This window comes from Wickerhamomyces anomalus, assembly GCF_001661255.1.
Source record: "Wickerhamomyces anomalus NRRL Y-366-8 unplaced genomic scaffold WICANscaffold_3, whole genome shotgun sequence".
In the NCBI taxonomy this organism is placed as follows: domain Eukaryota; kingdom Fungi; phylum Ascomycota; class Saccharomycetes; order Phaffomycetales; family Wickerhamomycetaceae; genus Hansenula; species Hansenula anomala.
The window spans coordinates 1,915,954-1,937,602 of NW_017567112.1; the positions used below are offsets into that span (position 1 = coordinate 1,915,954).

At 35.3% G+C, this 21,649-nt stretch overlaps 9 protein-coding genes across 9 annotated transcripts; 5 read left to right on the forward strand and 4 right to left on the reverse strand.

The window, feature by feature from the left end:
* Positions 1 to 463: 463 nt before the first annotated feature.
* MHF2 (Mhf2p) lies at positions 464 to 760 on the forward strand (the record flags this gene model as incomplete). Its single annotated transcript, XM_019181714.1, has 1 exon — positions 464 to 760. One exon carries the CDS (start codon positions 464 to 466, stop codon positions 758 to 760), a length of 297 nt encoding a protein of 98 aa, XP_019039583.1.
* Positions 761 to 801: 41 nt separating this feature from the next.
* On the reverse strand, positions 802 to 2,499 carry DLD1 (D-lactate dehydrogenase; the record flags this gene model as incomplete). Its single annotated transcript, XM_019185677.1, has 2 exons — positions 802 to 2,285; positions 2,355 to 2,499. The coding sequence occupies 2 exons, from the start codon at positions 2,497 to 2,499 to the stop codon at positions 802 to 804; spliced, it is 1,629 nt and encodes a 542-aa protein (XP_019039584.1).
* Positions 2,500 to 2,547: 48 nt separating this feature from the next.
* WICANDRAFT_84254 (uncharacterized protein) lies at positions 2,548 to 2,760 on the forward strand (the record flags this gene model as incomplete). The annotated part of the gene is made up of 1 exon (XM_019185678.1): positions 2,548 to 2,760. The coding sequence occupies one exon, from the start codon at positions 2,548 to 2,550 to the stop codon at positions 2,758 to 2,760; it is 213 nt and encodes a 70-aa protein (XP_019039585.1).
* Positions 2,761 to 4,167: 1,407 nt separating this feature from the next.
* Positions 4,168 to 6,063, reverse strand: WICANDRAFT_84255 (uncharacterized protein; the record flags this gene model as incomplete). The annotated part of the gene is made up of 2 exons (XM_019185679.1): positions 4,168 to 5,767; positions 6,002 to 6,063. The coding sequence occupies 2 exons, from the start codon at positions 6,061 to 6,063 to the stop codon at positions 4,168 to 4,170; spliced, it is 1,662 nt and encodes a 553-aa protein (XP_019039586.1).
* Positions 6,064 to 6,894: 831 nt separating this feature from the next.
* HCR1 (translation initiation factor eIF3 core subunit j) lies at positions 6,895 to 7,788 on the forward strand (the record flags this gene model as incomplete). The annotated part of the gene is made up of 2 exons (XM_019185680.1): positions 6,895 to 6,904; positions 7,025 to 7,788. 2 exons carry the CDS (start codon positions 6,895 to 6,897, stop codon positions 7,786 to 7,788), a joined length of 774 nt encoding a protein of 257 aa, XP_019039587.1.
* Positions 7,789 to 8,070: 282 nt separating this feature from the next.
* PAR32 (Par32p) lies at positions 8,071 to 8,484 on the forward strand (the record flags this gene model as incomplete). Its single annotated transcript, XM_019184815.1, has 1 exon — positions 8,071 to 8,484. The coding sequence occupies one exon, from the start codon at positions 8,071 to 8,073 to the stop codon at positions 8,482 to 8,484; it is 414 nt and encodes a 137-aa protein (XP_019039588.1).
* A 785-nt stretch (positions 8,485 to 9,269) lies between these two features.
* On the reverse strand, positions 9,270 to 16,832 carry GLT1 (glutamate synthase (NADH); the record flags this gene model as incomplete). Its single annotated transcript, XM_019181816.1, has 2 exons — positions 9,270 to 12,599; positions 13,761 to 16,832. 2 exons carry the CDS (start codon positions 16,830 to 16,832, stop codon positions 9,270 to 9,272), a joined length of 6,402 nt encoding a protein of 2,133 aa, XP_019039589.1.
* A 715-nt stretch (positions 16,833 to 17,547) lies between these two features.
* On the reverse strand, positions 17,548 to 19,041 carry WICANDRAFT_29768 (uncharacterized protein; the record flags this gene model as incomplete). Its single annotated transcript, XM_019181648.1, has 1 exon — positions 17,548 to 19,041. One exon carries the CDS (start codon positions 19,039 to 19,041, stop codon positions 17,548 to 17,550), a length of 1,494 nt encoding a protein of 497 aa, XP_019039590.1.
* A 738-nt stretch (positions 19,042 to 19,779) lies between these two features.
* Positions 19,780 to 21,417, forward strand: WICANDRAFT_78984 (uncharacterized protein; the record flags this gene model as incomplete). Its single annotated transcript, XM_019184816.1, has 2 exons — positions 19,780 to 20,268; positions 20,323 to 21,417. The coding sequence occupies 2 exons, from the start codon at positions 19,780 to 19,782 to the stop codon at positions 21,415 to 21,417; spliced, it is 1,584 nt and encodes a 527-aa protein (XP_019039591.1).
* Positions 21,418 to 21,649: the final 232 nt, after the last annotated feature.

The following is a 21,649-nucleotide window of genomic DNA, read 5'->3' on the forward strand; positions in this document are numbered from 1 at the left end:
ACCAAGAAATACTCAGGTCCTGAAATTCAAAAGACATTAACCTCCACACCATTCAAGAATCATTCTTTTAAATCTATAGGTACTTCACTCATTCTTTCATATTCAATCACAACCAATTGAACACCGGTTAACAAAAGACAACACAATATAGTTCCAAATCAAGTTTCATCATATTTAATATTATTACATTCAATAAATACTCAGAAATGAGGGGGGGAATGTCAGGTATTACATAACCAGAATAACCAATTATGCACAATTCATCAATACTCAACATTTCACATCAACTATAAGAAGAATCAAGAATCCACTAATTGTAACATTATATGTATATTAATAGAACATCGGAATTACCTTATATACACACAGTAGAGGATATTCTGTCAACTTTTTTTTTGCACAAAAAAATCTTTGACGCGTCTCTCTCATCTTCAAACAGTTAAAAAAATATCCCCAAACGAAGATGACCTCGGAAGAAGAAACTAAAATCCCAATCACTACATTATCCAGACTTTTTCAAACTGCAGTTTTTGAACATGATGATACTAGAATCACTCAACAAACTTTAGAATTATCTTCAGAATATTTGAAAATGTTTATTAGAGAGGCCATTTTAAGAGCTAATGAAGTTCGTGAAAATCCTAAAGATATTAAAGGGAAAGAAACTGATGGTGCTGCTTTACAAAACCAATTGATAAGTGATGTTTTGGATACTCAACACCTCGAAGAAATCGCTGGGTTATTAGTTTTAGATTTTTAAGGTCTACTACAATTTCCTATTCATTGAATATTTATTTTTTTCTAATGCTCATGATCATTTGGATCAATTTTGAATATTTTATCAGGGTTTAACAATCTAAGAGGATCTAAACTCATTTTTATTCTTCTCATCATATTGATTGGATCTTCACCCAATTCTTCCAAAAGAAACTCTCTTTTACCATAACCAACACCATGTTCACCAGTACATGTACCTTCAGCTTCAATGGCTCTTTTAACCATATTTGCGACAAGCCCCTCTGCAATTGATCTTTGTTCAGGTCTATATAATAAAAAGGCATGGAAATTACCATCACCAGCATGACCAACCAAAGTTGCAGTTAATCCAGATTTGGCCATATCAGATTTAGTTTCACTCAACACATTTGCTAATTTTGAAATTGGTACTGCAACGTCAGTAGTCCAAATTTGCATATCTGGATGTTCTTGTCTACCTTTATTTATAGTGGACCATAATGCCATTTTTCTTGCTGACCATAGTTCTTCAATTTCATCTGCATTTTTAGCAAATTCAAAATTTGAAGATTTATTTGATTGAGAAATCAAATTGACTTCTTTAATCAATTCTGTCAATACACTTTGATTATTTGCTCCAATTTTGAAAAATAATGTTGGTTTTTCAATCCATTTTCTTGTAGTTTCTCCTGATTCATTAACAACTTGCATCATTTTATCATCTAATAGTTCCACTGCATTAACTTGAATACCATGTTGAACAATATCAGCAACTGTATTGGAAGCATCAGAAATCGTGTCAAAACTAACAACTGCAACAGTTTCCTCTTTAGGTTTAACATGAAGTTTTAAAGTAGCTTCAGTAACAATCCCCAAAGTACCTTCAGAACCAATGATCAACCCAGTCAAATTATAACCGGCACTTGATTTTCTAGGTCTGTTTTTAGTTTTAATTATAGTACCATCAGCTAAAACAACAGTTAACCCAGCAACATTTTCCTTCATGGTACCATATCTTGCAGCATTAGTTCCAGAACATGAAGTGGAAATCATACCTCCAATCAAAGCACCTGGGCCTGGATCTGGACCAAATAACAAACCTTTATCAGTTAAATAATCATGTAAATCTTCCCAACCAACACCAGGTTGGACAACAACGTCTAAATCTTCTTTATGTAATGCAATTATGTTATTCATATTCTTGGCTAAGTCAATTGTAATTGATGGTGTCCCCGTGGTGGCAATATAATGGCCTTCCAATGAAGTACCACCTGAAAATGGGATTATTGGAATACGGTATTTATGAGTAATTTTCAAAATTTGTGAAACTTCTTCAGTGGAAGATGGGAAGACAATCAATTGAGGTCTTTGATCATCTAGGGCATGATGGGAATTGAAATAAGTATCTGAATGAGATTCTAATTCTGCTTGAGATGTGGCTAAATTATCCTCACCAACAATCTTCAAGATTTCTTCTTTTGCTTTTGCTAAATCTTCTTTTGATCCATATTTTGGTGGTGATAATTCTGACAAACTTGTTGTTGAAGATTCTGGGTATAAAAGTTCATTCTTGTTATCATCATTGGAGATTTTGTATTGGTTGTAAGCAAGTAATAAACCAGCACTCGTGATAGTTGTTGCTAATAAAAGACTTGTTGATGAAGATTTGGATGAATTTTGGATGGTATGGATTGATCTTTGTTGGGTTCTTGAAATGAATCTCGAGCCAACTCGACTAGCATTTATTAGTCTTGATCTCAGCATTTTGGTATTGGGTATCCGAATGATGAGTTCAGAAAATTTGTTTTGGCAATGGATACAAGTATTTATACAATTTTGCAATCTACAGAATTTCGAGATGGAGGTGAAGTTGCAATTTTAGAGGGAGATGGCCACTATTATGTTTTGTTAACTATGGCCGTTGTGATTCCAATTGTCGTGCTCTTGGAGGTGTCGCGTAAGAAGCGTGGGATAGATCCGTGGGGGTGTCGCCTGTTTGATCTTTCACTTTTAAAACTGGGGTAAAAAACTGTTGAAAAATCATAATAATTAAGGTGTAAAGAAGATTTAAGTTAATATGACTCTACTAATTATTTCATTGTGTTTCTGTTGTCCTGAATAGCTTTTAAATCTGCTTTTTTGTTGAACAACCCCACGATTAGTTACAATTATTAGCCTATGCTATGTCCAATTTAACCGGTGTATCGGAGCAGATGCCATGATCAATTAACGTAACACTTTTGAATAGTGTTACTGTAGTCTGTAGTATTACTTTGTAGTGCTCAGTAAGTTATGTTGTTTATTGAGGTAAATAATGTATTACCCAGTTATTGGAGATCTCGAGCATTCGTTGAATGGTCAACAAAAGTGAAAAATTTGAGTAACGTAAATACCTATGTTTAGAAGAAGATTAACTAGATTTTTGAATTATTACATTGTATTACCTTATAACCATTTTCCTTCCTTACAGAGTTTAAGTTAGATAAAATATTGATATAGAAGTCGGGACAGATTTCCAATTATTGATATTCGTTATAAGTTCATACATTAGTTCAAAATCAGTATACCGGTTAAACAACAGTTATTTAACGGTGTCCTTGGATTTGTTTAAGATTGATGATTATCTGTCAAAAGACAAGGCTCGCTGAGTGAGCACAAGATCACTCTACAAGACTACTATAGACAGCGAGTAACATATTATTTTTGAAGCCACTGTGCTAACGATCCAACTACCTCCAAAGGCTTTGGATGCAGCTCTGTAAATTTATAGTACCCCTTTTCCACTTCCAAGTTAATTACAGGATACTACGATGTTCTCATGTTTTCAAGGTAATTTATAATAGTTTTTCTAGCTACCGCTTATGTCCGGTATCGGTTAGCGCACGTACATAATGCACAATTTTAATTGGCTTTAAATCAAAATATTCTTAGTGAATGGCACCTTTGAATTTAACCACAATTAGTTAATTGATTCTATCTGTAGAATTGCATAATTTTTCTGGGTAAATTCGCAAAAATTTTCAATTCTCTAAATTCTGCTGAATATCATTTTTAAAAGAAAAATCATTAATCTAGCCAGCTATTTTAAAAAAAATGATAATATTTTGAAATTATATTATTCATCATAATTGACGCTAATGCAATATTTTAATTATAATTTTAGTTAATAAACAATATACTGTGCTGCTAATTGTAGGGTGACCTGCAGTACAGCTATTCCATCATTCAATAATTATATACTCGAGGTACAGCTAGGCCCTCATGCTGACTTCGGATTTTTGCGAAAACTAATGTTTGAGAAGAGTTTCAATCGACCTGACTTACGTTAATCAAATTATGAAAATATAATAGTTTCAAATACAATATAAATATACAACAGTATAAACAACATACCAATGTGCCAAGTTCCTATTCGAATTCAACTTTTCTTTCTCAGGACCATAATAAGGTAATAATTTTCCAACCTCTAACTTTTGGTTCAGGCTCTTCTGGGTTTTCTTCAACATCTTTAAATAATGGTGTCAAAACAACTTCATGTGGTCTATAATATCTTGTTTTTTTGAAAAATTTCCAGAAAAAGAACAACCCCCAAGATAATGGAATAATAAAATAAGAACTGAAAAAACTACTAATCAAGAAATCACCATGAACAAAATTCTTGAACCCACCAGTCAATAATAAAATCAATGAAGCAATACCGGAAAACCAAGCGGCTTGAACACCAAATTTGAACTTGTGAGGTAGACTATCTCTTGAAATACCTTGTGCTTTCATAGCTCTAGATAAATGGATGTGATTAGCAGAAATCAAGATCCAACCAAGTAGTAAGTTGGCTGATGTTAAAGATTGAAACCAGTTAAAAACATTAGCAGCATTGGTTGAGACATTCATATAAGCTAATGGCATAAATGCAGCGATGAAAATGACACCAACCCATGGGAGACCTCTTTTATTTGTTCTTAAAAAAACTCTTGGTGCTTGATGTTTGACAGCTAGTGCAAATAACGTTCTTGAGCCATGGACAATTGATAAATTTGCTGCACTGAAAGCAGAGGTCAAAACAGCAGCATTGATAATATGAGGTAAAACTTTGATGTTTGCATTTCTGATAGCAACAACGAATGGGGATGATTGTGCATTACCAGAGGAATTGGCAATTCTTTTATCATTTGATGAAACAATTAAAGTCAAACAAAACACTGTGGTAATCATTAAAAAGGTAACTCTGTAAAAGATTCTTTTACAAGCTGTAAAGACAGTTCTTCTTGGATTTTTAACTTCAGCAGCTAAAGCCGGAACAGATTGAACACCACCAAATGAATAGACAACACCTGATAACGTTTTCCAAAAAGCTGCAAATTTCCCTAAATTACCAGTTGTAATAGATTCTTTAAAAGGTCCTGGATTTCTCCAAAATCTGAAACCAATTGTTTCATGGGTTGGACCACCACCTGAAGTTATCACAATTGAAACAATAATTAATCCAATCAATAGTGAAATCTTAATCAATGCAAAGACAAATTCAACTTCACCATAAAATCTAACAGTATAAGAATTTGTCGCAATGATAACAAAAATGATGATACTAATCCAAGCAGCTTGTGAAATATCAGTCCAATATGAGATAATAACAGCTGCAGCTGAGATTTCACCAGGCATAATAGAACCCCAAATACTAATCCACCCATATGCAAACCCCCATGCTGGATCAATAAATTGTTCTAAATGACGAACCGTTGCAGAGGAGACAGGCATTAAAGATGCAACTTCAGCCAAAGCCACTTGATTTAAACCAACAATGAATGCAATCAAACTATATCCGATAAGCATACCAGCAGGACCTGTTGTAGCTAGAGCTGATCCTGAAGACAAGAAAATCCCAGTACCAAAAACACCCACCAGAGCTAACATTTGAATGTGACGTTGTTCCAAGGTGCTTTTCAATCTATGACGATCTTCACCAAAGACTGATGAACTATCAGAATCGTCAACTGAAACTTCAACATGGTTACCTTTTTCTGCTGAATCATGTCTATCGAAATCATCTATAGAATGGGTTTCAACTTGGTCTTCAATCACTGTTGATTGATTTTTCTCTTGTGGATTCCAACTCATTATGATATATATGAGGACCGAAATATATCAACAGATATCCAAATCAACAATTTTCTCTCTACTTATACACAAAACCTTGCCATCATGTCCTCGAGGTATTTCTGAATCAAAAAGAAACTGTGGTTCACAACTTTCAATATTACCAACACACTGGTCGCATAAAACTTTCATTCCCTCTTGATAAGCCTCTGATTTTTTCTGTGCATGATTCATTTCAAAAGAACTGTGGACTTTAACACGGGGTTTTGAGGGTGAATCATTCCCAAAACTGTGTACTTCTTATCAAAGCCTATGTGGGACCGGCTTTTTAATGATTAAATTTTTGGCTGCATCTAGTAATTATGGCTTGAAGTTGAGCACAACACAATTGATAACATGGCGCACAATATACGAATGAGGAGTATCGCACCATATCAAAAAGAATCTAGTCAGATTTAAAACCGTTGTTGTAGGTTGTGCAGTCTGGAGTTGAAAGATAATTTGAGCCACAAATTGTTTTCATGATTTTTTCGAGAAGCATGTCAAATTCTTTCGCGAATTGAGTTGCCTGTCAACGCTTTTGACACAAAATACTGAACAAACTCGAAATGGTTTTGAATGATGAGTTTTTGATTGGTTCTGATGCTTGATAAAGATTTTAGTTAAATTGAATCTCTTTTGTCAAGAAGAAGCTAGCTGTTGTGGTGAGAATCTCAATGCCTCACTAGGTTGATTCAATCTCGGACCTCGGTCTTGACTCTTGAACGCAACTGTCATGACTAAAAATATTCTCAACGCTGTGGAACTTTTTGTGAAATTATTTTGAAATAGTGAAATACAACTACATAATATTCAAATGAATAGGTTTTATGAGCTTATAATTTATAGCTTCATTGACTTTTCGCGAAGTTTACCCTCCTAAAAAATCACCGTGGTTACCCGCAAGCATTCGCGAAAAAAAAACCTTGAAATTTTCAGTTTGGTTCACCATAGAAAAAAAAGATGAAGGTGCCACTAAAACTTGTATAATTTCAAGGTATTAATAGAGTTATATCAATTATAGAGATGTCTTGGGGTATGTAAGAATTACTGATTTGTGACCTTAAAGCAAAGGTTTGCTCAAAAATCCATTGTTTTAACTTCATATTTCTTATCTATCGATTTTTTCTCAAACTAACATTTGGGGTGTCAATAGACGACGAAGATTTTGAAGTGCCAACTTCAAGTAATGCCAAAGTTGTTGATTCATGGGAAGATGAATTTGCTGATGAAGATGAACCTTTAGCTGAATCATGGGATGTGGAAGAAGAAGAAAAACCAAAACCAAAGCCAAAAGCTAAACCTGCGGCTTCTAAAAAACCTGTTAAATCAGTTAAACCAGAATTAGATTTAGATAATGTTGATGAAAAGACACGTAAAGAATTATTGAGACAAGCTGAACTAGATTCAGATTTGAATAATGCTGCTGATTTGTTTGGTGGATTAGGTGTTAATGAACATCCAAGAGAAAAAGCTGCTAGAGAAGCCGCTGCTCGTGAAGCTGCACAACCTAAAATCACAGCTGATACTCCAATAGAAGCACATCCATTATTCCAACCAGAAACTAAACAAGATTATGAAAAACTAAGAAAAGCATTATCACCAGCTTTAACTAAATTAAATGAACAAAGTTCATTAAACTATGCATCAGGTTTAGCTATTGATTTAGTCAGAGATTTAACCAAACCATTATCCACAGAAAACATCAGAAAAGTCATTTCCACATTGACTGTTCTTTCTAAAGAAAAAGAAAGAGAAGAAAGACAAGCTAGATTGGCCAAGAGTGGTGGTACTGCTACTGGTGGTGCAGGTAAGAAGAAGAACACCAAGGCTAGACCTAATCTCGGAGGTGCCTTCAAGAAGGACACTGATATTGTTGTAGACAATTATGATGACTTCGGTGAGGATGATTTCATGTGAATTAATAAATAAATGTCATTAATATCTAAGAGCCAAGTGTAATAGTACTTTATGTGTTCGCGAATGCGTTCTGTGGTTAGACGCCCTGTTTTTTTTATGTCAAGAGTTTTCTTGAAATTCGTGATCAAAGAGCCGTTTGAAGTTTAACATGACAGGCTCTTCCTTGACGAAATAAACATTAACAAAATTTTCACCTTTTATGATTCATATATAACCAACGAGGAATTCCAGATCTATTGAACCAATCTCATATTCATTCACACAATTCAACAAACAACCACCATGGGAAAACATTACTTTGCAACTGGCCGTGGAGGTGCAGGGAACATCCAGTCAAGTGATTCTCAACCACACCCAAAAGAAGTTGAAATAGGTTCACAAACTCCAAATTTACTACAGCCAGTGTTCTCTACAGGTAGAGGTGGTGCTGGTAACATGATGAAGAATAATGATGCCAAATTAACGAGGAAATTACAAGATGTGGATCAAGACCCTGAGGATTACATATCGCCAGTCTTGTCGCAGAAAAGTCAAACTCCTCAAAATAATATGAGCATTGGGAGAGGTGGTTATGGGAATATGATAAGTCCAAAAAACAGTGCTAGTGAAAGTCAGCAAAAGCAAAGAAAAAAAGTTCAAAAGGATAAGAAAGATGAGGGTTTTTTGAAAAAGGCTAAAAATTTCTTCAAGAAATAGATGTTGACGAGTGTTTTTTTGTAGTATATTAATAAACATATGTTAGAAATGAATTGATCATTCTCCAAAAGTATTTCGAGAAGGAAACTAAATTAGCGATGCAGATGTTCACGCCTGCTGAAAAAGCTTCACTACAACACACTAGTTAAAATTTTGAAAAATCAATGTAAACAATACATTCACTCAGTTTATTTATATAGTTAAAACAAATAATAACTGAAGAGCGTAAAGTTCAGTATGTCACTTGTAATTAAACTCATGAGGTTACAAAATGCATTGTCAATATAGTTCAATTTTACAAGTTGAACTTGATGTGCAGTCAGAGAAATGAAACCCACAACTAAACTTTGAGGTTAAGCCAAGTCACCTTTTTTGAGCATACTGTTCAAAAAGTTTCATACCAGAAGATATACAAAAACAATATCAACACTTCTAGTTGAAAATTGTACATTCAACTAAAATCATCATACATCAAAGAAAGGATACAAATTTGAAAAAAAATATGAGATCGAAATGTTGGCACGGGACACAAAATGTTCATCGCCTAGTTTATAAAGTGATTACTAGTCAGGGACTCAGTGCTCATGGAATAGAGCTGAAAGGAAATTCTATAAACTATAAACTATAAGCTTGAGAGAATGATGTGTCTTCAATATAGCTAGATAATATCACTACATTCAAGAGAAGCAGAGCGTAACATTGCAAACTCAGCTCAAAGTTTCCATTATTGTCTACATATATGATTTCTTGAAATGACAATTTATAAATACACACAATACACAACTCTACTCAATATGAGTGGCTAATTCTTCCAATAATTTGAAATCTCTTCTTTCAATACCACCATTACCTGGTAATTTGGAACCACCTTCTAGATACATATCAATTTCTCTAGCACATTGTCTACCTTCTTGAATACCCCAAACAATTAATGATTGACCTCTTCTACAATCACCAGCGGTGAACAAATTATCTTCAACTTGATAACTTGAATCAGCTAAAGTTGGAATAGTACCTCTTGGTGTCTTATTAACACTCATTTTGGCAATTTCTGGACCAATAAAACCCATAGATAACAAGACAATATCAGCTTCAAAGATTTCTTCACTATGTGGAACTTCATTCATTTGCCAAACACCACTTTCTGATCTCTTCCATTCAACTCTAACAGTACGAATAGCTTTAACATTACCTTCATCATCACCAATGAATTCCTTAGACAAGATACAATATTCACGTGGATCTTTACCATAATGTTCTTTAACTTCAGCATGACCATAATCAACTCTAAAGATTCTTGGCCATTGAGGCCATGGATTATCTTTGGAACGTTCTTGAGGTGGTTGTGGTAATAATTCGAAATTAACAACTGAAGATGCACCATGTCTTGTTGCTGTACCAATACAATCATTACCTGTATCACCACCACCAATGACAATAACTTTTTTACCTTGTAGTTTTTCACGAATTTCTGGTAGATAATCATCTAATAAAGCTTGAGTATTATCTTTTAATAAAGTCATTGCAAAATCAATGTTTTTCAAATCACGACCTGGGATTTTCAAATCTCTTGGAAATGTTGAACCAATAGCTAAAATAACTGCATCATTTTCTGATTTCAAATCAGTTAAATCATCAACTTGAGTATTACAAACAAAATTAACACCTTCAGCAGCTAGTAAATCAGTACGACGCTTAACAACATCTTTATCCAACTTCATGTTTGGAATACCATACATCAACAAACCACCTGGTCTATCAGCTCTTTCATAAACAGTAACAGAATGACCAGCTTTATTCAATTGATCAGCACATGCTAAACCAGCAGGACCTGAACCAATAATGGCAACTTTTCTACCAGTGCGTTGTTGAGGAGGTTTTGGAACAATCCAACCATTTTCAAATGCATTATCAATAATTAAACGTTCAACTGACTTAATACCAACTGGGTCATCAATGATACCTAAAGTACAAGAACCTTGACAAGGAGCTGGACAAACTCTACCAGTAAATTCTGGGAAATTATTAGTTGCAGATAATTTTTCTAAAGCAGCTTCCCATTGATCATTGAAAACTAATTCATTGAACTTTGGAATAACGTTTGAAATTGGACAACCTGTATCGGATTGACAAAATGGAATACCACAATCCATACAACGAGCAGTTTGTTGTTTAGCATCAGTTTTGGAGATTGCCTTGGATAATTCTTTCCAATCTTTTGTTCTTGATCTTGGAGCTCTATAATTTTCATGACGAACTTTATACTTCATAAAACCACGAACTTTATCCAATTTTTCAACTTTTTTATTTTCAAAATTCTTATCCTTGACAGAGTCTTCCAAATCCATGATTTTTGGTTCATGTTTTGTAGAGTTTAATGAAGTTGATGGGCGATGGTTATTCTTTTTAATGATTTCACCATTAGTGATATCAGCTTCTGGATCAACTCTGTTGAATGATTTCAAATATCTTTCACTTTCAACTCTCTTTAGTTCTTGTTTCTTTTCTTCTTCCAATGCTAAAATTCTCTTGTATTCAATTGGTAAAACTTTGACAAAGCTCTTTAGATGATGATTGAAATTCTTCAAGATACGATCAGCCAATTCCGACCCTGTTAATTGACGGTGTTCTTCAATCAAATTTTTAACAAATGCAATCTCCACAGGATCAGTCAAACCTGATAATTCAACAGTTTCATGATTAATTCTTGAAAGGAATTCTTGATAATCAGAAACCAAAACATAAATAATACCACCAGAACAACCAGCAAAGGCATTATTACTCTCTAATTGAGATAAAACAACGGCACGACCACGAGTCATATATTCAAAGGCATTATTACCTTTGATTTTTTCAACGACAATAGTTGCACCAGAATTACGAACAGCGAAACGTTCACCAGCTGCACCGCTAATAAATGCTGTACCACCAGTAGCACCATAGAAACAAGTGTTACCAACAATAACATTTTCATATGATTTGAATTTTGAGTCAGTTGGAGGTCTAATGACAATTCTACCACCACTTAAACCTTTACCAACATAATCATTAGCATCACCTTCCAAAAAGAATGTAACACCACTAGTCAAGAAAGCACCAAAGGATTGACCAGCACTTCCCTTGATATTTACAACAACTGTATCTTGTGGTAAACCATTCTCACCAAACTTTTTGGAGATACGGTATGATAATGTAGTACCTAATGCACGATCAGTATTAATGATATTTGCATCAATTGTAACAGGTAAACCTCTATCCAAAGTGATTTCTGCCTCATCAATCAATTTGTTATCTAAACGAACGTGTAGTCTATGATCTTGTTTCTTGACAAATCTAGTTGGAACACCAGGTCTAATTGTGTGAGCTGGTGTTAAAATTGGGGATAAATCAATATTGCAGTTTTTGGTGTTACGATCTTCTCTAGCTTTTAATTTTTCAGAATGACCAACCATTTCATCAATTGTTCTGAACCCCAACTTGGCCATGACTTTACGTAAATCATTAATCAAATAGTAGAAGAAATTGATAACATGTTCTGGAGCACCTTGAAACTTGTCTCTCAAGACCGGGTCTTGAGTTGCAATACCAACAGGACAAGTATTCAAATGACATTTACGCATCATAATACACCCCATTGTAATCAATGGAACAGTGGCTAAAGTAAAACTTTCGGCACCCAACAAAACTGCAACTGCAACATCGAAAGCTGTTCTAATTTGACCATCAGTTTGCACAACAACATTACCTCTCAAGTCATTCAATACCAAAGTTTGATGTGTTTCAGCCAACCCTAATTCCCAAGGTAAACCAGCATATTTGATACTAGTCCATTTAGCAGCACCCGTACCACCATCATGACCAGAAATTAAAATGTGGTCAGCTTTAGCTTTGGCAACACCTGATGCAATAATACCAACACCAACTTCGGAAACCAACTTGACAGAGATTCCAGCTCTTGGGTTAGCACACTTCAAATCATAGATCAATTGTTTTAAATCTTCAATAGAATAAATATCATGATGAGGTGGAGGAGAGATCAAACTAACACCAGGAGTTGAACGTCTAGTTTTGGCAATTTCAGGAGTGACTTTCCCATAGATGTCAGCATCAGATGGCTTCTTCTTTTTGTCTTGCTGGACTTGATCTGTCACTGATTTCCCAGCCTTGAGCATTGTACCTTTGTATAGTTTGAGTAGATCAGGTACTAACTTGAAGGATGAAAAGGGTTGATAATTCTAACTTTGGGGCTGATTTGATTTTTATATGTTTGACAACGAGGATAAAAATTCAGACCCACAAGTGATAAGCTCGGTGTGAGACCATTCTTGCATCGTATAAACATTGGGGGAGCTGGGTCTGGAGACTGACAGGCTGGGGATGGGTCTAGCTATGAGAAATCATTAAAACACTCAGTAAATCAGAGGTGAGAGTGGCCAAATTGATAATGTAGTAAGATAATAATGCTCTAAAGCATTAATATAATACATAGTCAGAGTCTTAATGTAATAAAATATGTTTAATATGGATGTTCCACTATGTTTATAGAACTTTCGCTCTCTATTATGATTATGTTTAGATAAATGTGATTGGCTGGTGATAGATACTGGTAAGGTCTAGGGTTCAAAAAGCAAGACTAGCCCATATCTGGAAGGACTAGAATTAAATGGTTTTTCGCGCTTTGGTATTTTCGAGAAAACTTACAAAACGTTTTCGCGATTTCACAAAAATCAGCTTTTTTCAAATTTTGTCCAAAAGTGTGCTCGGATCACAGAATTATACTTTCAACACCAGGACAAAAAAAACTGATTTTTGTGAAATCGCGAAAACGTTTTGCGGGTTTTCTCGAAAATACCAAAGTGCGAAAAACCATCAATGAAGGTGTAAAAATGTGAATAACCAAGCCGTCCAATCACGTAACATTCTAGGTCAAGCTAGCTAGTTCCTGTAGTGGTATGTTAATCAGCGTCTTCAAGCCAAAAGCTGAGCTCAATTTGAAGCGTACAGTAGACTTCTGTACCATTTTACTATTCCCAGCTACCTTTCACGTGACTGAGATAGAAGTTACTAGTTGGTGTAACTGTACTAGCTGTAGGTACATGCAGCTGAATTTGTCCTTTATATTTTTGGCGGACAAATATGCAGGCTAGTTCGCGAATTGTCCAATAATTTCGCGAAAAAAAAATCTCAAAAATCTATATAAATCTACACAAATCTACAAAATTTAACCAAAAAATGGTTTATTTAAACCCATAAACGATAACCGTACAAAACTACACTTTAAGCTCCCCGCCCTCACCCGGTTTAGCACCTTGTGCCATCTTGATTTGAAGGTCATCAGCATCTGCTAAGTAGTAGGATGTGACACCAAATCTACCAGAAGCAATTTGTTTAATAGCAGATCTCATTGAATCACCATTTTCATTGATAATTGAACGCTCTGGGTCTTCACCACCCTCACCACTATTTGATTTGGCATTCAATCTATTCATTGCGACAGCTAGTGTTGAATGTGCCTCCATAGAAATAGAACCATATGACATGGCACCAGTAGCAAACCGACGAGCAATTTCAGTCCAAGGTTCAACTTGATCTAATGGGATTGGAGTGGAGTTTTCATAATCAAAATCAAGTAATCCTCTTAATGTACAATCTCTGATAGCTTCCATTTCCTTTTTGGTATAAACATCAAAAGCATGTTCATTTTTGTTACGAACAGCATCTTGTAAAGATGCAATAGCAACAGGATCATTAACGTGTTTTGGACCACCATCTCTCCAATGATATTCACCACTTTCTGGTAATGTAGATGGTGTAACTGTATCCCTATTTGGGAACCCTCTTTCATGTAATGAGAAAGCATCTTGAGCGATATATTCAAATGTAACACCTCTAATTCTTGAAGCAGTACCATTGAAGCAAACATCAATCACAGAATTATCAATACCCAAAGCTTCAAAAATTTGGGCACCTTTATATGATGCCAAAGTTGAAATACCCATCTTGGACATGACTTTCTTAATACCAGAATTGGCAGCATTCTTATAGTTATCCAAAAGTGCTGAATCTGACATTTCATCTCTAATCAAACCTTCATGGTTCATTCTAACTAAAGTTTCCATGGCCAAATATGGATAAATAGCATCAGCACCATAACCTAGTAAGACAGAGAAATGATGAACCTCTCTTGCTTCCCCAGTTTCTAAGATCAAAGCAACTTTAGAACGTTGTTTTTGACGAATTAAATGATGATGGATAGCACCAACGGCAATTAATGCAGAGATTGGAACACGTTCAGCACTAATAGCTTTATCTGATAAAATAATGAATTGAGTTTCATTGTAGATCGCTTCGGAAGCTTCTTGGGTGATTCTTTCAATTGTGTTGACATAACCTAATAAACCTTCCGATTTAGCAAAAGTGATATCAATTTCAGAAACTGCCCAATTTGGCAAAATTTGGGTGATTTTTCTCAAGGAATTGAACTCATCAGGTTTTAAAATTGGTGATTCTAATAAAAGTCTATTACATTGGTTTTGATTCATTTCCAATAAATTACCTTGGGGACCAATAAAACATTTTAATGACATAACATTTGCTTCTCTTATTGGATCAATAGGTGGATTTGTAACTTGAGCAAACAACTGTCTAAAGTAGTCATACAATAAGACTGGACTTTCATTCAAACAAGCTAATGGTGCGTCATTACCCATAGAACCTAAAGCTTCTTCACCTTTTATACCCATTGGACCAATGATTAAAGCCAATTGTTCAAAAGTATAACCAAGAGATAACAATCTTTTATCAGTTTGACTTGTAATTGAAGTATCAATAGCCAAATCTTTACCCAAATCAATGTTCTTATCTTCAAATTTTGCTTTCAAATCCTCTGATTTAATGATTTTGGATAACCAGGATTTAAAATCATATCTTGAAGAGATTTTACCTTTCAATTCACGATCATCAACAATTTTACCCAAATGAGTATCAACTAACAACATATGACCAGGTTCCAATCTTCCCTTGGAGATAATCATATCATTTGAAACTGGAATAACACCAACTTCTGAACCACAAATGATACGATCATCAGTTGTAACGTAATAACGACAAGGTCTTAACCCATTACGATCCAAAGTAGCACCACAATATCTACCATCAGTGAAGGTGAATAAAGCAGGTCCATCCCATGGTTCCATTAAACAAGCAGCCCATTGATAAAATGCCTTCTTCTTGGAGTCCATATTGGCATCATTTTCCCAAGCTTCTGGAACCAACAGCATAACAGCTTCAGGTAATGATAAGACACCATTAATAACTAACAATTCTAAGACATTATCAACAGCAGCGGAATCTGAACCACCTTCTTCAATGATAGGATATAACTTGTCCAATTCTTCACCGAAAAATGATGATTCCATAACACCTTCTCTTGATCTCATCCAGTTCTTGTTACCTCTCAAAGTGTTGATCTCACCATTATGAGCTAACCATCTTAAAGGTTGAGCTCTATCCCATGAAGGGAAAGTATTTGTGGAGAATCTTGAGTGGACAAGGGCAAAATGTGATTGATAATCAGCATTGTTCAAATCATGATAATAGTTGTAAACTTGATTTGGAGTTAATTGACCTTTATAAACAATCAATTTGTTTGAAAGAGAACACACATAAAACCAATTATGTAAACCAATACTGTTTGTTGCTTGTTTTCTCAACAAGTATAATTGTTTTTCAAATTTTTTTTCATATTTGGCATCAAAATCCTCAGTTGATAAATCTTTATTGCCAATAATCTCAGTCAGTGCAACAATTGGTTGTAAGATCAAAGGTTCTCTTGATAAAGCAGCAGCTCCCAAGATTGAAGAATCATGAGGGACAGTTCTCCAACCTAAAACAGTCAAATCCAAATTTTTAGCCAATTGTTCAAAAGTCTCTTTTGATTGAGATAAAATTGAGTCATCTTTTTTGAAGAAAACATTACCAATGGCATATTGACCTTCATTTGGGATTTCCAAATCACACAAGTGCTTGAATTCTTTTTGGAAAAATTTATGTCCGATAGACATTAAAATACCAGCACCATCACCATTACCATCAGATGAAACGGCACCTCTATGTGTCATGTTACATAGCAAGAATCTAGCATCACTAACAATTTTATGACTTGCTGCACCTTTGATGTTACAAACAAAACCAACACCACAAGCATCTTTTTCTAAATCAGGGTCGTATAAACCTTGTTTGACTGGTAATGCTGAAGCCCAAGATTTGTTTTGAGTGGTTTCGTCATATTCATAGACATGTTTTGACTCATAGCCATCATCATTGATGGTATCAGTCTTTGCAACCATTTTTGTTTAGTAAGTTCTGTTGTTTTAGTTAATATAATGTCTTTCAAGAGTATTAAATTTTAGTCGTCCATGTGGGCTGATGTCCTTCGACCCTCAACAAACAACGAACAAAGTTTAATGACCTACCTCTAAAGCTCACTTGTATAGATCTTCCTTAAAGAATCAAGCTTTTGTATTATCTTTCCAAAAGATCTCTTTGATTGTATTGATTTAAAAGCTATCTGATGACTTTTTTCTCAACTTGATGGAAACTCGGTCAAAAATCCTCAAAAAACAATAGAACCAGCTGTTATTATATGAGAATGTGATTTCTGAACAGTTTATGAGTTTCAAGAACAAGTACTAGCACAAATAACACACCAAATAGGCCCTTCTTAACTCTTCAGTATAGTTACAAAAGATGGTAGATGTGTTTTTTTCTCCCCCTTCACCTGGCTTCATTCGCGTATAATCGACTGTGCTGACATAATCCACCCAGCCAAATTTTCCCCATACAACAGCTGATAAGAATTTTTAATCAGTGCCCAATAGGATCGCGACATTTGGTAATCACAGAGACTAGGTCTGGCTGGTGGAGTCAGGTACAGATGACCTCAGTCTTTGGCTCCAGCTAGTCTCGGATTCTCCTTCTAACTCCAGTGAAAAGATCCTCGATGCTTCTACAAAGTGCTTATACGAAGCCATGGAACGTCAATTTATGTATAGAAATGAAATTCTATTCTTCTCTTCTACCCAGTCTGATCTTTTGATACTCCTCTAGATTTTTTTCAAACTGCTCTTTAGAAATACCTGCCTCCCATCTCAGCTTATAAGCTGGATGATCCTCATGTAGGAAGTTTTGACCTTTAACACCAAAGACATTTTCTCTAAAGGTTCCACCATTAACTGGATAATCTTTCCAAAACACACCTCTTTCTTGTAATTCAGGAATCAATAAGTCAACAATATCCTCCAAAAATTGAGGAAACACCGCACCAAACCCAAAATTGAACCCATCAATATCATAATCATTAACCCATTGTTCTAATTGATCAGCAACTTCTTTTGCAGTACCAGCAAAAGCTTTTCCAAATAGCCCGTACTGATTATATGTTTTCAAAATCTCACGTTTTGTGTGCAACTTTTGACCTTTGTTCAATAAACTGTCAGTTGCAGAGCGCATAGCATTTGATTTTTTATCTATAGTGACAACATCATCAAGTTCAAATTTACTTAGATCAATACCAGTTACCGAGCTAAATGAAGCCTGTTGAGCATCCTCATTGGTGTATTTTTCATACAGCTTTAATTTCTCAATAGCTTCCTCATTAGTTTTACCCAAAATAACATTAGCAGGAACTAAACATTTCAAATGATTAGGATCTCTTCCGTATTTCTCTTTAGCCAATTTTTTCACATTTGCAACAGATTTGGCAATTATGTTAGGATCATGACTATTGAGAAACACAACTTCGGCGTTTTCAGCTGCAAATTCAATACCTTTAGATGAGCTACCAGCTTGAATGATCAATGGGAATCTTTGTGGAGTGTAGTGGAAATTTGCAGGGCCAGGGACATTGAAATATTTACCAGTGTGATTGATTTCTCTAATACCATCCGGCTCAACATAAACACCACGTTTAGGATCATTAACGAATGAGCCATCCCTCCAAGAAGACAATAGCAAATCATAAACAACATCTAGATACTCTGTTGTTTTGACATATCTCTCATCATGATCAGGTAATTCACCATTTAACAATTGTCTCCCAACACCACTCAAATAACTTGAAACAATATTCCAACCAACTCTTCCCTTAGATAAATTGTCGGCAGTAGCTAATCTTCTTGCAAAATGATACGGATGTTCACTCACAGTACTAGCAGTGATACCAAATCCAATATTCTTTGTATGTGTAGCCAATGCAGAAACCAAAGAGAATGGGTCAATCCTGGCAATAGCAAAACCTTCTTTTGCAGGGAGCTGATAATTATTTGGACCTTTGTAATTATCAAATAAAGCAAGGTGGTCAGCAGCAAAAATCGCATTCAATTTCCCACGCTCAGCTATTTTGGCATACTCAATCCACGCATCAATACTATAACCCAATTCACTGGATCTATCTTGTGGGTGTCTCCATTTTCCAGCTGAAGCATTTCCAGCAGCGTTAATGATCCAAGTTTTCTTAGAGTGGGCAACTTTTTGCTTCTTTGAAGTAGGTTGTGTCATTTTTACTTGACAAAACAAGAGCTTGTCATTCAGAAATTAGAATCGAAGGGTGCCTGGAGGTTATTTATGGGGTGGTAGCTTCAACTGTGGATCTGGTGGTCAAAAACTATGGCTTCGATTGATGAGTGCAGAGCACCAGAAATTGAATTAAATTGGATCCAGAATTGTGAATGGATCTATCAAAGCACTCCGTATACATCCTTAGGATAGGCCTTGACAACGTTGATGTAAACTCATCGCTTACAATCGGTTTTTATCTATGTGAAGAATCTTCCAAAAGTTTTCAGCTTTTTCTCATGAATCTAAAAACCAGTGCAATTTGGCAGACACAGTTTTTTTTTGGTTAAATTGTCGAGCCGACAAAACTTTACCACACCTTCACCACTTGAAAGAATTGAAACGACAAGAAGGGCACCCTAATGAGCATTGAGAACACTTAACAAATCAGCACAATAACCATTATTGGCTTAAGTGAGCTTAAGATTAATCTTGTTGTCACTACAGATTCACTGTGCTTCGCAGTGGTAGTTTACTAAATCAAAAGTCGTTGCACTGTGGAATCAAAAAGACCTGTGGATCCCATGATCGATCTGGGAAGATAAGCGTTAGAATCATGTACCACCATTTTAAATGTCCAAGAAATTCATCAATTATGGACTCGATTTTACATATATAACAGGGGCGTTTTGTGTTGTTTTGAAGAAATACCATCTCTCTCAAATCATCTGAAGCCCAACAATGACAGATAAACCTACTTCAGTTTTGCAAAATGAGGTCACTTCAGCTACTATTGAAGAATCATATGAAGAGCCAAAGAAAAGCAAACTATTAGATGCGTTCAGGGCTATCTTTATTTGGTACCCATCGAATTATGATACAGAGGAGAAGAAGCTATTGTTCAAATTAGATATTTCCATCTTGGTATATGCTTGTACTTCATACTTTGCAAAAACTTTGGATACTAAAAATGTCACAAATGCTTATGTCTCTGGTATGAAGGAAGATTTATTAATGAATGGTAATGAATTAAACTGGCTTGTTATTGTTCATCAAATGGGATATGTTTTGGGTCAAATCCCTGAGTTATTGTTATTATCAAGACCTAGGTTCTCAAAATGGGTGCTTCCAAGTTTGGAGATTGTTTATGGAGCTTTGACACTATTGCAGAGTACAGTGAAAACAACAAATCATTTATACGCAATCAGATTCTTTGTTGGTCTCGCTGAAGTATGTTCCACTAAATTTTTACACTCCTTGACTAAATACTAACTTTATCCTTAGGCTCCAACATATGCAGGAGTGATGTATGTCCTTGGTAAATTCTACTCAAGCAAGTCTTTTAGAGGGAACCCTCCAGAACTTTATGTCCGTACAGCTACTTTCTTCTTTGGTTTGAATGGTGGTAATTTGGTTTCAGGACATTTACAAGCAGCTGCTCATAAACATTTGAGCGGCGTCCATGGGCACACAGGCTGGCAATGGTTATTTTTGATAGATGGTATTATCACCCTTGGATTAAGTGTTGTTGGATTTTTCCTCTGGACAGGAATCCCTGAGGCCGGTAAACCTATATTACTTACTGATAAGGAGTATGATTTGGTATTCAAGAGGTTGAAAAGATTTGACATCAATGAAGCCAAACCTTTAACTGTTGATACCTTCAAAAGGGCTTTGAGTGATTGGAAATGGTATCTGTTCTGCTTAAACTATACCATCATGGTGATTGTCTGGTATCCTATAGGATATTTCTCGTTGTGGCTAAAGGCTAAAGGAAACTATTCAGTCTCACAGATCAATAGGTACCCTACTGGTTGTGATGCTATTGGATTGGTAGTTTCGTTTATTGGTACAACAGTGGCAGGTGTATATCCACCGTGGATTATCTACACAATTGGTGCACTGGGTCCATTCGTCGGGTCCATCATATTGAGTGTTTATCATGTTCCAGATCCTGCTATTTTTGCTGCATTCTATATCAGTTATCTCATCAATATCACCTCCCCAATCTTATACTCTCAAGTTAACCTTATTTTAAGAAAAGATTCAGAACTGAAGGCTTTAGTATTTGGCTCAATGATGACATTTGCACAATTTGTTTATGTCTGGCTTGCGTTTGCTCTTTATCCAACAACTGCTAAAAATCCAGCTAGGGCTGCTCCTCAGTGGAATATTGGATGGCCGGTCACTGCAGCTTTATCTGCATTGATGATAGTAACATTTGTGCTGATCATATTGTTGCACAAGAGGGAAGTTAGAAATGGAACCGCATTCAAAAACCCAGATAATTCGGACACATCAAGCGAGATTGATGCTGATGCTACACAGTCAATCACTTCAAAGAATGCCACCAAAGATGTGGTGAAGCTAATAACATAAATGATTCGTTGATACACCCAGGATGGAAAATTACGAGGTAGCAGACCTAGCTAATCATAGTTGGATTAATTAATGTACAATTTCAAGAATTCTTTACTTGTATATGCGATAAAGGCACGTAGATCTGCCAAAATCACGAATTTTCGCAAAAAGAACTGGATTTAGTATACTACGATATCTACTATAAAGTGCAATTTTACAATACCTATTAAAGGCTGACAACTCGAGTTGT